This window comes from Heteronotia binoei, chromosome 16 (assembly GCF_032191835.1).
Source record: "Heteronotia binoei isolate CCM8104 ecotype False Entrance Well chromosome 16, APGP_CSIRO_Hbin_v1, whole genome shotgun sequence".
NCBI classification, from domain to species: domain Eukaryota; kingdom Metazoa; phylum Chordata; class Lepidosauria; order Squamata; family Gekkonidae; genus Heteronotia; species Heteronotia binoei.
In genome coordinates, this window is record NC_083238.1 from 46,018,500 (window position 1) to 46,035,377 (window position 16,878).

The window sequence follows — 16,878 nt, forward strand, 5'->3', positions numbered from 1 at the left end:
ACCAAAATAATATTTGCCACAGTTCTAAATATTGTCCTCTGTGAAACTGAACACTATATGTTGTTGTTTTTTAATTAACTTGGCAACTAGTAGGGTCAGTTCCAATGAGATTCCAACAGAAAAGAGCTCTAGATATCTAGAACAGGAACTGGATCCTATCTACCTCTCCTGTCCATCCAGCTGAACCCTGAGCCTGTGCCTGGAGGCAGCTATGGAGTAGACAGATCTGATTGGGGATTTAAGCTTAATTCCAACAAGACAGAAGTGCTCCAGTTGGACAGGAGCTCTGACTGGGGATTTAAGGCAAATAGGATTGCATTCCCCCTAAAGAAATGGGCCCATAGTCTGGGGGTGCTCTTGGATCTAGGCCTTCTGCTGGATAAACCAAAAGTGTCTTTTACCAGCTTCAACTGATTAACCAGCTCCAACCTTTTCTGTGGGGCTGCCCCTGGGAAGTGCTTGGAAACTTCAACAGATACAGAAATGCTGCAGGGCAGGATGCTGACCGGAGTGGGTTACAGGGACCATATCACTCCAGTCTTGGACTATCTACAGTGGCTCCCAACTTGCTTCTGAGCACAACTCAACTAAAAGTGCCATATACAGCTTGGGGACAATATACCTGAAGGACTATCTACTCCTTAAGAACCTACCCAATTACTACGGTAATCTTTGGAGACCCTTCTTCAAGTACCTCATGCCACCCTGGGAGAGAGCCTTCTTGGTCACAGCACCAAAGCTGTGGAACTCTCTCCCAGGGAGATTTGTTCGTCCTCTATTGCCATCTTCTTCCAGTAGATGAACAGCTGTTTTGTTTAGCATTTCCTCAGTGATCCCTCCTTCCTAACCAATGTTTAGATTTCTTTGTTTATGTCTTGTACATACTTTAACTCTGCTTTTAATGTTTTTAATGATGTTGGAGGGATTGATTTTAATGGCTTTAAAATGTGGCTTTTATTCTGTATTTTTAATTGTAAACTGCCTTAGTGGCTCTTGGGAGGGCAGAAAGGCAGGATACAAATTTTGTGAATAAAATAAATAATAAATATCTGGGCTGTAAATAATGTACCTGTATCACTTCTGTAGTGGAACTGTGTATCTTCCAGTATTTCAGTACAAGTTTAATTCCCTCGTGATATCAGTTTCCTTTTTCCTGTATAGTATATTTCTCATGGGGTCAATTTTTATTCATTTATCTATTAGAACACTTGTCTCCCACCTTTCCTTGTGGTTCACGGCAGCTTACAGTAAAAGTTAAAAACATTTTCAGTTAAATGTCAGTTAATTCAGTTAATGATTTTTTTGAAAAGACTGTAGTTATTGACCCTGACATCGATAGCCCAAGCAAGTCAAATCTTGTCAGATCTCGAAAGCTAAGCAGGGCTGACCCTGGTAACTATTTGGATAGGAGACCTCCAGAGAATACCAGGGTTGGGAGGTACAGGCAGGCTGTATCAAGCCACTTCTCTGAACATCCTCCATGCCCCAGTAGGAGTCGCCAGAGGCTGCTATGACTTTCAGGCATGGACATACATACACAAACACAAAATATACCCCCCCAAAAGAAAGAAAAGACCACAGTTATTGAGTTAGATAGGCCCTGGGGCACACTGAAATCACACAAGTGACCATGTCACCTATATTAACACTCAAATGGAGTCGATAGAACTATCATCAACCAAGTGGGGAAAAGCAAAATGATCTGTCACTCAAACTTCTGTTATTGAATGCACGCCACCCAGAATTCTTTCAAATAGTGACATGAATCTCTAAGCTACAAAGGCAGATAAACAATTTCATACAATTATGCAGAAATTAAAGGCAAAAATAACTGCCTACTGATGTTATGGTAGAAAGCTTACATCAGAAGGGACGAAACAGCATTTTTTGGTAAAATGTTTGGTAACTGCAAAATGGCCAGGTCTTTTCTTCCAGCTGTGGGCAGGTCAACATTTGACTCCAAGCTACATCAAGCATATGAACGAATGACAGTCCTAAGACAGTCTAATAAATACGAGAAAAACAAAACCCAGATGGCTATATGACAAATTTGGTTAGTTTCGATCTATTAAGGTTTTCCCAAATGAGCTTTGCCTGTTTCAAGGCAGCTTTCATATCATGCCTCTTCACTAATGAACAAGCAAGAGCGGGCTGTGGTTGAGTTTGGGCCAAACAAAGTTACACATAGCTGTCTATCTGCTGTCTCCAAGACAAGCTGCGTTAAGAAGATTCTGGTTTCATCATGAAAAATGACGTGCAGTTATGTACTCTTGTATACACACTGAAGTATACTCCTCCCACCCCAACTTTCAAATCCTCCCCAGCTATGAAGATTTTCATTGAAAGCTCAGCCTTGAGTGCTTCCACCTTCGAAGGTGAAATGGATAACAGTCAGGGATAAGGCTTTCTCTGAGGAAAGGCCTCCTCTGTGGAACTCTCCTTTCCTGTCTCTCCAGCAAGTACTTCAATGATTTTCAGATGGGAGATAAAAACCTTGGGTTGAATGCAAACTTGCCAGTCTACCAGTACATAGAAGCATAACATCTCTTCCATTGGTGAAGGGAGTAAGGGGTGCAATTTTTGTCAATTCCATTTTTCCTACAGCAGACCACACACACACACACACACACACACCGATGGATCTCTTCCACGAGCTTCATTCATGTTGTAGTGACTTGTATAAAATCTCTTTTGCTTTACCTGGGATTTGAATGATATTTAATGAAACATTTAATCAATTCTTCTCTTGTTTTTACAGTACAATCCTATGCAGAGTTACTGCAGTCTAAGCTAATTGAAGACAACAGTTTTAGACTGTGCTATTTATTGGCTTAAATGTGCATGTTGGCTGATTATTAATAATGCTTTTTTATATTATACAGTATCCTAAATAAAATGGAATTTTAATCCGCAGATTCAGTTTTGTGGTCCCTATCTTGGAACATCTTTGTTCCTTCAGAGGAAGATTTTGGTGATATATTTAACAATTGTCTCTATTCTTCCTGTTTCACCTTCTCTCTAGGATCTCCAGAACTTAAGCCTTGAGGTAGAAAAAGATGCATCTTACTTCTAGAGTTCAGACAAGTAAATATGCTCGCATAATTAATAAACTACAAAGTATAGTCTGCAGCTGTTGAGATTAATTAATTTATTTATTTATATACTGCCTTCACCTAGATTTATTTATTTTATTTATTTACTTTCCATTTCCATGGATGCCTCAAAGCAGTTTACAATACAGTAAAATGCAATAAACTCAGTAAAACACCAGTAAGATCTCACTAAAAACAGCAAAAACCAATAAAGCAGAACATAATATATTAAATTATCATACAATGTGATATTCAAATACTGTCATTCCCACCGCAACACCATTTTTAGTGATCTAATCAACTTCTGCAGAAAGGTGTTCCAGTCAAGAGGCAGTCAAAAAAGTGCACCCCTAGGTCCCACAAGCTAAACTTCTGCTAAGGTTGATTCCTATAGGTCAGCCCCCATGAACCAATCAGGTTGGTGGATATGGGTGAAGACAGTCTTTCAGAGTTTCTGGGCCTAAGCCATTTAAGGCAAAACCAGAACCTTGCATTAGTCTTTTTATGCCGAACTGCTGACATCTCAGTTTGAGACAATGATGTATTTTTGCTTATCTTTAATAAAAAATAACCCCCCAAAAAATGTTTTGCTTATCAGTTCAGAATAGGATATGGTAAAGTGTATTAGGCAGAAAAGAGCCTTTACCTATATCTAATAATGACCTTCCTTTCATCAGTGATCCTTGGTATAAGCATTTACACACAGATTCAAATGTACATTCCAACTTCACAAGCACTATCTTCACACAATTCCACTGGCGACTGTCATGATGGTCCTAATGCATTTTCATAGGCTTGGTGTGCCAAAAGCATCTAACAGCAACTTACAGAAACCAGTAAACACACAAGAGAGGAATCTACTTTGGACAGGAGTGCCTACTTCCCAGTAAGTTGCTGATGTAGCTCCCATCTTGTACAAGATGGAGATCAGATACAATCCTAGGAAACTGATAGCAACGGCTGATATTCGAGCATAGCATATGACAACACAGGGAGGCGATACAAGATAATCAGGAAATTGAGTCAATCCACACAGAGAGCATCGTCTGCTGATTAAATTCACAACACTGCAAGAAATTAAGCAAACAACAAAACAGGAAGAGAAGCTGTTGTGGTCAAGTGGGCAATAAAAGGTGGCCATCCAGACAAGTACCAGGAATCATACAGAGACTGAAGTAAACTTTCAGATCAGAAAGACATCCAACACAGGGCTGAGAGAGTTGGAGAAGAGATGCAATCACTATGCCTAGCTATTGCAAATCACAAGTAGGTTGTTATTCCATCTTCATTCTAGCAGTGACATTTATCAGATATGGAACACTTTGTAACACATTGTGTGACTCCCCCACAACCTATTATATAAACATAACAGGGCTTTTTTGCATATTAGGCCACCCCTCCTTAATGTCACCATTGTTTCACACATTGTCACCATTGTTTCACAGCAAAACTCATTAGCATATTAGGTCACACACCCCGACACCAAGCCAGCAGGAACTGCATTCCTCTGTGTTCCTGCTCAAAAAAAGCCCTGATATTATGCTGTAATGTTCACAGACCCCCCCTAAAATCCCTTAGGGACTCCAGGATAGTAAGAACCCCACCTTGAGTTGGTGCAAAACTAGAAGGCAAGCTGTAGCATTCTTAAATAATAGGGTAATATGTAGAATTCTTAAGTAAGACAGCAATCTGTAGCACCCTTAAATAAGTTCAAAAACTATTTTTTTTTAAAAAAAATACAAAAGTCTTACAGCTGCCTGCAAGAAATGAAAATGAACCCAATCTGCTGATGAAGAGACAATGGAGTTTTATTAAGATAGTTTTGTTCTATTAATATTGCAAGTGCATTTAAAACAAGTGGTTCCAGAAATGCCCTGAAACAACCCCAGCTGGAATTATATAAAAAGCAGAAGAGGCTTGTGGATCTGAAGGAACACTTAATGAATGACCCACGGGAGAAGGATTTCTTTGAATTCCAAGCAATCAAACGCTAATACAGTATCTACTTTCTAATGGACTAGGTTTAATTTTTCATTAGCATGGCTATTTTTTCCCCTATGGAAAAACTTGTTTTAAAATGATGCTTGGAAGAAAAAAAAAATTCAGTTTACATATGCTGCACTACAGGGTGAAATTTTACCGCTAGTATAGTGCAGTATTAGTAGTCTTTCTGTTGCAAGGTTCTGGGCAAGAACTAACATTTAAAGATAAAGTTTAAAAAAAATATTTTTTGTATCTATCACTGACTATATTAAATATTCTAAACGGTCACCCAGGGCTGGCCCTAGACTGTCTGACACCCTAGGCAAGGCTAACTTCTGGTGCCCCCTCCCACACTGATAACACCACTGAGTCACATGGGGAGCATCCAATTAGGTGCCCCCAGAAGGCCGGCACCCTAGGCAATTGCCTAGTTTGCCTAGTGGCAGCCCTGTGTGTGACTTTACTTTCATGCTTTCTCAGTCCAGCTGCTATTTATTGCAAAGTATAAAATACACACTTTTCTCTCTTGATTGTTTCTTACATTTATAATAAATAAAACACCCCTTTTTTCACCTGTGCATCTCTCATCTTCCTAGCAGTAAGTAAATAATACTCTCATGATCAGGCGGGAAGAAACTAGATACTTCTCTATTTTCCATTTTGAGGCAAAGTGGAAAACATGTTGTTCATTCTATTTTCTTGCTGTATACAGCAATTTTAACAGGACACATGAAAGCATGAGAAATTAAAAAGCAGGCCCATTACTGAAAGGAGTAAGTAAACTTGTCTGGAATTTTGGTATAAAGCAGAAGCAAAGATCTTGAGTGCTAATGGAACTTGGTACTACTACCAGGCATCTGTAATCTTCAATAACAATAATGGAATTTTGTAACAACTTATAAAACGTAAAAAAAGAAATGTAAACAATTTCTAATTTAGTACATAGGGAAAGCAGAATCTTGAATGCGTATGTTTGTAAAATGTGATGTGCCCGCCTCAAAGCTGCTCTCCTAGGAATGTTTAAATATCACGTATAAGAACAAGGTACCTCTCGGAAAATATTTACACATTGGATTAGGAAGCTCACATCTTCCTTGTAGTTAGTGATCCGGCCATGGAGATTCTTGAATTCACAAGTGTCAAAATGAATAATGCTCATGTAGTATAATTGAAGGTGTCAGCCATGCGGAAAGGTTACCACAAACATCACCCTGGTTTTTCTACCGACTTCTAATATCGCTTCCCCTGAAGTTCAAAGTAATCAACGGGTCAGGGATCAGGTACACCATCCACTGCATCTTTTATCCACCACCCACCAAAACTAATGTTCTCATTTGAACCATGCTGTTCTTAATTTGATTTAGCTGAAGCAGAATGATAGGATGAGCTGTAGGAGGAACAGAAGAAATGTGTGGTGAAAATACACATGCATACAGACTACAATCAGTAAGCAGCAAGGGAGAATTATGCTTTTGTTTTGCACTGGTGAAATAAACATTATGACCAGGCCCCAGGCGGGGGGAACTCGCAGACTTATTCCCATCCCACGTTATCACTGAGCATGGACAATGTGGTGTAATGTCTGTTTCTACTCTGCCCACAAAGCTACCTGAAGCTTTGAGAGAGAAATATGATTTAAATGTGGAAGAGGTTAACCCTCTACTTCCCCAGGGACCCAGAAATCCAATGAAGCTGGAGTCTGGAAGACTGGAGTTCAAGACCTCACTCTATCACAAAATTCACAGTGACTTTGGGGCAGTCATTCTCTCAGTGTAATCCCCCTCACAGTGTTGTGAAGAGACAGTGGAGAAAGGATACCAGGATCCTGAGCACTTTGCAGGACGGACAGGATACTAGCCAGGCAGAAAAGCCAACCCTCCCTAATCTTCAAAGACGCAGTATTGGTTACCAACTAGCTTCTTACAACTAATGAGAAATCCTAATCTGCTATCTTTCATGATGTCTAATTTGCCTCTAAATGGGCAAGAACCAAATTCAAATCCCCTTCACTTACAAAGCTTCCCCCTCATTTAACCTATATTAACAGGATTCCCTTGAAGACAGAACAGAGAGTGAGATCATATCTGCCAACCTGAGCCCCTTCTTATCACAAGTGAGCCCCTTTGTGTGTATCCTCAGACATGGATGGAATCTCTAACGTGGGCTCAAGATGCTTACCCAGAACCACAACCAAGCTGGGGGTTTAAACTCAATGTCAAAGGGAAATTTCTTCCTGCTTCTGCAGCCTAGCTAGCTTGGGAAACTGACTCATTCACCAGTTAGGGAAAGCAGAAGGTTGGTTTAGGAATCTTTGCCTGGATGATGCCACCTGACTTAGATAACCAAGGCTTAGTTTACGAGATCTACTAGGTCATCAGATCTCATAAGCTAAGTAGGGCCCTGGGTAGTATTTGGATGAGAGACCGCCAAGGAATACCAAGGTCGTGATGCAGAGGCAGGCCATGGCAAACCACTTCTGAACATCTCTAACCTTGAAAACCCCACTAGGGGTCACCATAAAACAGCTACAGCTTGATGGGAACGATAATCTGGATATATTAGAACAAAACAGGAATCAAGTTGCACCTTTAAGACCAACTTAGTTTTATTCAGAACGTAAGCTTTCGTGTGCTCTCTAAGCACACTTCATCAGATGAGGAATCTGGTACAGTGAGCAAAGCCACACTTAGCTGGTAGTCAGTGGCTCAGAATGCAAACTGGTACAAATTTAAGATCCAATGACAGTATAGTAAAATTATCTGGTAGGGAGTGGTTTAGAATGCAAAATGGTAAAAAAAAATTAAGATTCAATGACAGAATAGTAAAGTTAACAAATCTTCTGAGATATAAATACCTTCCTTTTGACCCAGGCTTAATACAATATAGTCATTAACAGACACTCTCACATTTTGCCATATTACTGTTTTATTGCTTTTGCATGCTCATGCTACTCAGATCAAAGGTTTGCTCAATTAGTTAATATTACAATTCTGTCATTGAATCTTAATTTTTTTTTTTTACCATTTTGCATTCTAAACCACTCCCTACCAGATAATTTTACTATACTGTCATTGGTTCTTAAATTTGTACCAGTTTGCATTCTGAGCCACTGACTACCAGCTAAGTGTGGCTTTGCTCACTGTACCGGATTCCTCATCTGATGAAGTGTGCTTAGAGAGCACATGAAAGCTTATGTTCTGAATAAAACTAAGTTGGTCTTAAAGGTACAACATGATTCCTATTTTGTTCTACTAATTCAGACCATCACAGCTGACTACTTGGATCAATCTGGATATATTGTGGGAGGCAGAAGGGTTTAAAGAAGGGGAAAGTAGAGTCTTGAGAGAGAAGAAATGAAAAGTCCAAGTACAGTAAAAGAGAAGGCAATTACGTACCCTCAGTCTGCTGAGCAAGGTAGAGCATGTTGTACATTTCAAAGATTCAGAAATTGAAAGCAGGGGTGGTGGCTCAGTGGTAGAGCATCTGCTTGGTAAGCAGAAGTTCCCAGGTTCAATCCCTGGCATCTCCAGCTAAAAAGGATCCAGGCAAGTAGGCGTGAAGAACCTCAGCTTGAGACCCTGGAGAGCCGCTGCTAGTCTGAGTAGACAATACTGACTTTGATAGACTGAGGGTCTGACTCAGTAGAAGGAAGCTTCATATGTTCATATGACCTAGGAAGAGCTTCCAAATTCCCAGGGGGGAAATGTAGGACAGTGGGGGGAAAGTTTGCCTGAAAGCCAGCAACTGCTAATATTTGGGATGTATTACCATATCTGGGAGGGAAGACGACATGGTATAGCCCAGTCTTGTCAATCTTTGGACGCTAAGGAGGGTCAGTACCTGGAAGGGAGACCACCAAGGAAGACTATACAGAGGAAAGTGATGGCAAACCACCTTGGCTTCTCACTTGCATTAAGAGTCCTTTATGAGGATTGCCATAAATTGGATGAGATTTGATAGCACTTTAAACACATCCATTACCATAACTCTTTAGCTTTAAGGAGAGAAATATTTACAACAGGCATGATGGAGTGCACACTAATTGCATCCAAATCTACCAAGAGATAAAGAATAAAGAATATAAAAGAAAAAGAAACATAAAGTGTTCATACCTGAAAGTGAACTTTTGTTTCTGAGATGTCAGCACATCGTTGTGCGTAGCAAGATCCCAGTCTTCTGAAGATGAGTGCGTTGAGTCCTAGAGAAATTTTAAAAATGTATATTTTGATACTGTAATGCAGATTTAGAATAGTTTCGACTATTTATATGAATGTCTTATAAACACACACACACACACACAGGAACTTCAGTCATCTAATGGTTAGACCCTCTAAATTTCTGAACCAATGAGAATGTGAGCACACAGAAAACGGATCTTAATATTTCCTTTGAGGCTAGTACATTATGTTAGCATTAAAAGGCTAAAAAAGGAGAAAATTAATGAAGAATTTTGTAGAATTTGTTGGGCACTACCCCAGTTGTTCCCGCTGTACCCCAAGCATATGCAAAACCCAAATTTGCAGAGTAGGGAGATTCAAATGTTTGTCGAGTAGAAGTTTCTAATACTTCATGAGGTACTATTCCGGTGAGCCCCCAATCAGGGGAGGGGGTGGACATGGTAGCGGGTTGGTGTTTCAAGAAAGGTTGCACAAGCAGATCACAGACAATTGTGCTTAGCTGTACTGACTTAACAGTCCCATCTTAAGCAGACTAACACCCATCAAGAGCTTTTTTCTTTTTTGTAGCAGGAACGCCTTTGTATATTAGGCCACACACCCCTGATGTAGCCAATCCCCCAAGAGCTTACAGTAGGCCCTGCAATAAGAGCCCTGTAAGCTCTTGGAGGACTGGCAATAGCAGGGGGTGTAGCCTTATATGCAAAGGAGTTCCTGCCACAAAAAAGCCCTGCACCCCTCAAAGCCCACCAGAATCAACAGATACAGGAGGGTGCAACCATGCTTAGGGATGTCACTGTATATCTACTAGCTGCATCAAGATCAAACGTCCCAAGCAACAGACTAGGCTAAACTCCCAGCCAAAAGGAAACATTGTAGTACTGAGTGGATGAAACCCAAAAATTATATAGTAAAAGCTCATAGGGGATGAGGTTAAGCAAAACTTAGGACTTATTGCTCTTCCCCACTCCCTATCCAAAGGAATCCACAGCGACCAAACCCCACCCTGTTAAGATCACGATGGCAACAGACCATACAAGTAGTGGGTCAGACCACTGTAACACACGTTGCTTTGAAGAATGTGTAGAGGCTTCAAGTGGTGTAAACCATCACAGTCAGTTAAGAAGTGTTCATCCCAACAAACATATACAAAAGCCATTCTTGTGCCATCTACACTGGTTTCTAAGTTGTTGTTACTGATCCTGATTCAACATGCTGCTTTTACCCATTAAAGCCCTTCATGGCTTGAATCCAAAAGTACCTAAAGTTTGCTATTGTTATTTGCTATATAAACCTGCTTGAAACATGAAATATTCTAGGGGGCTCTGGAATGTTCTTGGGGGAAGTGAACCCACCCTCTCAGAAATACAGCAATGCATGAGAAAGTCAACTCAGCCGTGGCCCCCTAAATTATGAAAGTCCCTGGCACAAGAGATGTGACTTGTACCATTGTGTCAGGCTTTCCGGCATCAGACCTCTCTGTTCTGGAAGGCCTCTGAAGAACCTGATTTCAACAATGAGTCTTTCTGTTTTAATGTATGATTGTATTTTATGTTTAAAGTTGACTTATTTTTCTTTGGGGGTTTTTAATAGAAAGGCAACCTCAAATTCTCACGTGCACTCATATTTTTCCAAGTTTATATCCTGAATAGCAGCTCCCAATTATCCCATCTTTCTCACAGCTCTCCTTCCTTTCTTCCTCGCCATGGTGTATGAATTTCTACTTATGCTATTCTGTTAAACTTTTTTGCTGAATGGCCATTGATTGTTCCAGCCGCAAACTTATGTCTTTCAAATGTATTAATTTTAGGAACTAGAAAAAATGACCTTTACAGTGAAAAATCTTTGTCATGACTCTGTTTAGTATTTAAGTTCTTGCTTTAAGGGTCGCAGGAGAGTACAGTACATGAAAGCTAATATATCACTTACTGATAACAGTCTTATCTGTTTGATGTTACTGCTTCTCTCTCAATAAAGGAAAAACAAATACAGGCTGCATAAGACACCTGAGTGTAGTGCAGTGGTTAGAGTGCTGGATCATGACCAGGAAGATTGGAGTTCAAACCCTTACATGAAAGCTTGGCTTACTGGATGACTTAGATCCAGTCAAGTCCTCATTAACTGCTGGGATGCTAAAATAAAGGAGTGGAGATCCAGGCATTCTGTGCTGAGCTCAGCTATCATGCCTAAAGCTCCAAAAACATCAGGGCTTTTTTTTGTAGCAGGGACTCCTTTGCATATTAGGCCACACACTCCTGATGTAGCCAATCCTCCAAGCGCTTACAGGACTTTTAGTACAGGGCCTACTGTAAGCTCCAAGAGGATTGGCTACACCAGGGGTGTGTGGCTTAATATGCAAAGGAGTTCCTACTACAAAAAAAGCCCTGCACAATATTATATTAGGGGGTTGGCTGGGAAAAGCCTAATTTTGACCCCTAGTGAGGGATGCTGTTTAACAATGCAACAGACAGCACATTTGGTGAAGGAATTGTTCAGTGATTCCAGGACATCACCCCAAAAGTAAAATAAAAATGATTGGTGTTTGTTTAAAAAAATAATGATTGATTTTAACAAAGAGCAATAAAAGATTTTATGAGCTAGCATAAAATAGAATCATATTTCAATGGAGGCTCCAAGAATAAATTCTTGACCGACTATTTTCCCATACTCCTGCTGTATCTTTAGAAAGCACACCAAAGGAATGTGAAAAGTAACAATTTCAAACAACAAAGAAAGCATCTTCTATCGCTATACAGAGATGAGGTAATCCACAGCCCATCATCAGAAGATACAAAAAGACCAACCTCAGATTGGCAAATTGATTCCTCCCCCCCCCCCCATCCCATTCTATGCCCCCTTCTTAAAGGTTCCTGTTTTTCCTCATTCCTCAGATCTCTCCCTCCAACCATCAAACTACTAGACAACATCTTCTCTTTCAGGACCAGGTGAAGTATAACAACTCTCTCTTTTCCTGTCTGCTCTTTATCTACCCCTAATATCTCAATTCATTCTCTCTTTGGAGAGTTCACACACAGAGATGCTCTCTCAGCCATCTTCCACCAATCCTGAGCTGCTACAAACACAGCTCTTTTTTCTCACTATCATCTCAAGGCCCAGGTCTCTCTTTCTTAAGAGTGCTATACATACACACACAGGTGGGAAAACACACTTAGAACACCAGTTAATATATGCTTATGCTTAGATAATGTACCTTTGAGACCTAAAAGTTGCTTTTAAGAACTTCTTCTAAGAAATAATTGCTGCTTAATAAGAAAAAAAAGTCCTGTGATTTTTGTCTGTCTCTCTCTTTTCTTTTTCTCTCCTTTTTCTGTCTTTCTGATAGTTCAATAGAAGTCAGTGTTACTTGAAAAAGCTTCTTTCTAAGTTCAAAAAAATACTGCACCAAACACACACCTGTGTATACACAAACTTCAAAGATTCCTAAACCAGAGCTGGGCTGAGCTAGATGCTAGACACATGTACCTTGTCACTTCTGCATCCTGGTTACAGTCAGGAATAGATACTGGGTTTGCAGAAATGTTATATTTGCAGTTACTTATGCTGAGAGCATCTGCACTGAGATGGGCTAAATATTTTAAAGGGCAAGGGTGCAATCCATATCTATGGTTTGAATGCAAATGGAGTTGCAGGCTAATACTCCCAGCCTTAATCCTCTATACTGTCATGCCACCTTTTCCTCTAAACCATTTGTAGGTGAATTTTACGATCAGACTAGCATTTTTAAATATTATGTCTCAGCCTCCAAAGCCGTTTGCTGCAGATGATTCCAACCAGATTGATTTCACTTGCACTGGTACACTGCTACCAGTATATCAAGGGTATCACTGGATTCAAACTCAGTTCACATCTGTTTGTTAACTCTTGTATTTGCATGCTAATTTGCTGCCATTCACAGGTCTTCCAAGTGCTTTAATCCAATCCCAGCTATACTTATCGCCCAGTTACTTATGCTTCTTGATTCTAGGTTGCCCTTCCTGACAACTAACCCCCACACCCTCTCTCTGCCTATACGATTTCAATGTATTTGACCAAGTATACATGCCCATGAAAGCTTATATCCAGAATAAAACTTTGTTGGTCTTTAAGATGCCACTGAACTCAAACTTTGTTCTGTGCTTCAGACCAACACAGCTACTCACCTGAATCTATGTGCATCTACGTGTCCATCATAGCTGCTAAATTGAATATACAGCTGAATTTGCAACTGACCTGTGATACATACAGCATAAAAATCTGGGGCTTTTTTGGAGAGGGTGGCACTGCCTTACTCTTTGTTCTGTTTTAGTCTTAATGCCAATCATGCATAGTTTGTGAGAAGAAAGTCAAAAAATGGTACCTAGGGAGTGAGCAAGCCTGCACATGAGAAAGACGGTCACAGGGACATAAGGTGCTTGATCTACTAATAGATACACAGTTATGAAACAGAATGGTCCGAAGCAATGAAGATGAATTTTGTAACTGCACCCCAAGAATCCATTGTAGAATCCATGAATCCAGCAACACCACAAAAGGGCTTATACCCAGAATTAAACTTTGTTAGTCTTAAAGGTGCCACTGCACTTAAACGTTGTTCCAATACCTCAGACCAACATGGCTATCCACCTGAATCTTCCAATAAAATAGTAATGTTGGCAATAAGGAACCTCATAAGAACATAAGAGAAGCCATGTTGGATCAGGCCAATGGCCCATCCAGTCCAACACTCTGTGTCACACAGTGGCCAAAAACCCAGATACTACCAGGAGGTCCATCTGGGGCCAGGACACTAGAACCCCTCACACTGTTGCCCCTCCCAAGCACCAAGAATACAGAGCATCACTTGCCCCAGACAGAAAGTTCCAACAATACGCTGTGACTAATAGCAACTGATGGACCTCTGCCCATATGTTTCTCCAATCACCTCTTGAAGCTGGCTATGCTTGTAGTCACAATCACCTACTGTGGCAGTGAATTCCATGTGTTAATCACCCTTTGGGTGAAGAAGTACTTCCGTTTATCCATTCTAACCCAACTGCTAAGCAATTTCACTGAGTGCCCACGAGTTCTCTCCATATTGTTCATAGACCAACTGACTGAGATCAGTATTTGGGCCACAGCTAGTCAACATCAGCACCCCAATTGTTGGTTATAGACTCACACATGCGATTTGTTCTGAACAGGAGAAAGCTATATATATATATATATATATATATATATATATATATATATATATATATATATATATATATATATATATATATATATATATATATATATATAAATTCTGTATAATAGCAGGGGATATCCACAATACTGTAATAACTGGAACAGGGCAGGAAGACAAAAGGATATCATGGCAATCTTTTTGTATAAGCTTCACTAAATCTACCACCACAGGTTTAGGATCCATGCCCTTTCAACCCGAATGTAAGACTTCCGGAGGGTAAGCTCAGGCAGCACAAAGGTACTATAAAAACGATTTTCACAGCAGTGACTTGAGCGCTGGTTTTTGATGCCTCAATGGCATCCAAAGAAACAAACTTGCCACCATACAATTTTCTCATCTGTGATCAACAGACAATAATAACACAAAAGCAGTGAAGCTTTGACTTTGCAAATAATGAGCATAACGTGCTAAATTATGTGAGAAAAGGGAAAGCCATGAAGTCACATATATCTCAGAGCAGCAATAATATTTTTACTTTAGGCCTATTTAGGTAATTGGAAGAAAGTGCTGTGAAAAACAGGCCCTTCAATTTAAGGCAAGGCAGGAAAAGCGAGGAAGCATTTTACAGTAATCAGATGATACTTGAAAGCCATATTCCTGGACAGTCCTGAACACCCACAAGGCTTGGGAAATTATCTCCCCTGCTCTTATCAACACCTCAAAAAAAGCTTGTAAACTGTGGCATTTAAGAGAACTGTGTTCTAGGAAAACTTCTCTTCTGACATCACGCTCAAAAACGCAACTTTCTATGAAGAAGCTAGTACATATAGATTTGCTCTATATAGCAGAACGGGCCACACTGTGACTTCAGGCCATTTTAAAAACTGGACAGAAATGAAGTTAAAGGAGGAAGCAAGTCAGAATTGTGATCAAGCAGGAACACATGTGCAGCTGCCTTATACTGAATCAGACCATTGCTCCATCAAGGTCAGTACTGTCTACTCAGACTGGCAGCAGCTCTTCCAGTTCTCAGGAAAAGGCCTTCACAGCACCCACTGCCTGGTCCTTTTTAATGGGAGATGCTGAGGATCGAACCTGGGACATTCTGCATGCAAAGCAGAGGCTCTTCCCTTGAGCCACAGTAACTCCACAATGGGAGAGTAAAGGTAACGGAAGATTGGAAGCTCTTACCATGAAGCTTCCTTCTCGGTGGTCCTGGAGTGGGACAGTCCAAAACTGTTGGGAGTAGGCTCCTCCTCCGGAAACAGGGTCGTTGATCGTTTGATCCGGCCTGCGGGAGGGGCCACTCCGTTGGAAACTCTCCAGTCCATAGAAAAGCCATGCTCCCCCATCAGTAGAAATCTATAAAACAAACTTTGCATCATGGTAACAAACAACTCAGAGACCATAATGATGCAATGCCATTTTAATAACTGCAACAGCAGAAGTAGCTGCAACCAATAAGAAACTTCCGCTACCAGTGCCCCAGTAACTCCCACAACCAAGCTCCCACAGCTACCAGCCTGGAGCAAGGTACAACACCGGGTGGGATGGACTGTCCCACTCCAGGACCACTGAGAAGGAAGTTTCATGGTAAGAGCTTCCAATCTTCCATTCTCCAATGGTCCCTGGTAGTGGGGCGGTCCGAAACTGTTGGAACATACAAAAGCAATATGTACCCCGGGCAGGAACCACTACATTTAATGTATAACCTGCTGTAGCACCCTGCGGCCAAAAGCCGCTTCAGCGGATGCCCACCTATCTATCTTATAATGCCTCCCTCAGGCAGCTTACCACCTCCTCTTGAGTAGACATGCTGTCTGAGTGAACCACCAAGAGTTTTCTGCTCTCAGTCGTCTGCACTCTGCCCGCCGGCACTGCGTGGGACTGCAAAGTTGGACTTGCCGCTCTCCCCACCCCCCGCCTCAACAGGCTTAGGAGGGGCGACCTCGGCTCTCCGCGGCAGTCCCCCAGTTGTGCCGCCTTTGCTGGGTAAAACCCAACGCCACCGTTGCGGCTGAAGAACCAGACGGCAAAGACTTTCTCACAAGGAGACCTCGTTCTGCGGATCACTGTGCTCCAATGAACGACGAACACGTCCTGTCTCGTAACAGGGCCGTTTGGACTGGTAAGTTTCCAACGGAGCAGCCCCTCCCCCAGGCCGGATCAAACGATCAATGACCCTGTTTCTGGAGGAGGCGCCTACTCCCAATAGTTTCAGACCGTCCCACTACCAGGGACCACCGGAGAAAGGTCATGTTTCTTAACAGAGTTAAAGTATTGTTTGTGTATGCTAATGTTAGCTAGTTAGCTTAGAACCGAATAAGGTGTTCGGCACATTTTCCCCACCAGAGAACGGGAGGTATGACCTTGAGAATGACTACTAAGGGCATGAGCTTGGGAATGACTACTAGTTGATCAATATTTTGAAGATGCTACATGCTGTTTGTCACATACACAA

At 41.1% G+C, this 16,878-nt stretch overlaps 1 protein-coding gene across 1 annotated transcript in view; it reads right to left on the reverse strand.

Moving 5' to 3' along the window:
• Positions 1–16,878, reverse strand: part of PARD3B (par-3 family cell polarity regulator beta) — a 769,788-nt gene that overhangs the window by 499,357 nt on the left and 253,553 nt on the right. The window contains exon 5 of the mRNA XM_060256951.1: positions 9,188–9,273. Within this exon, the coding sequence (XP_060112934.1) occupies positions 9,188–9,273 (86 nt within the window). The remainder of the gene's footprint in view (positions 1–9,187; positions 9,274–16,878) is intronic.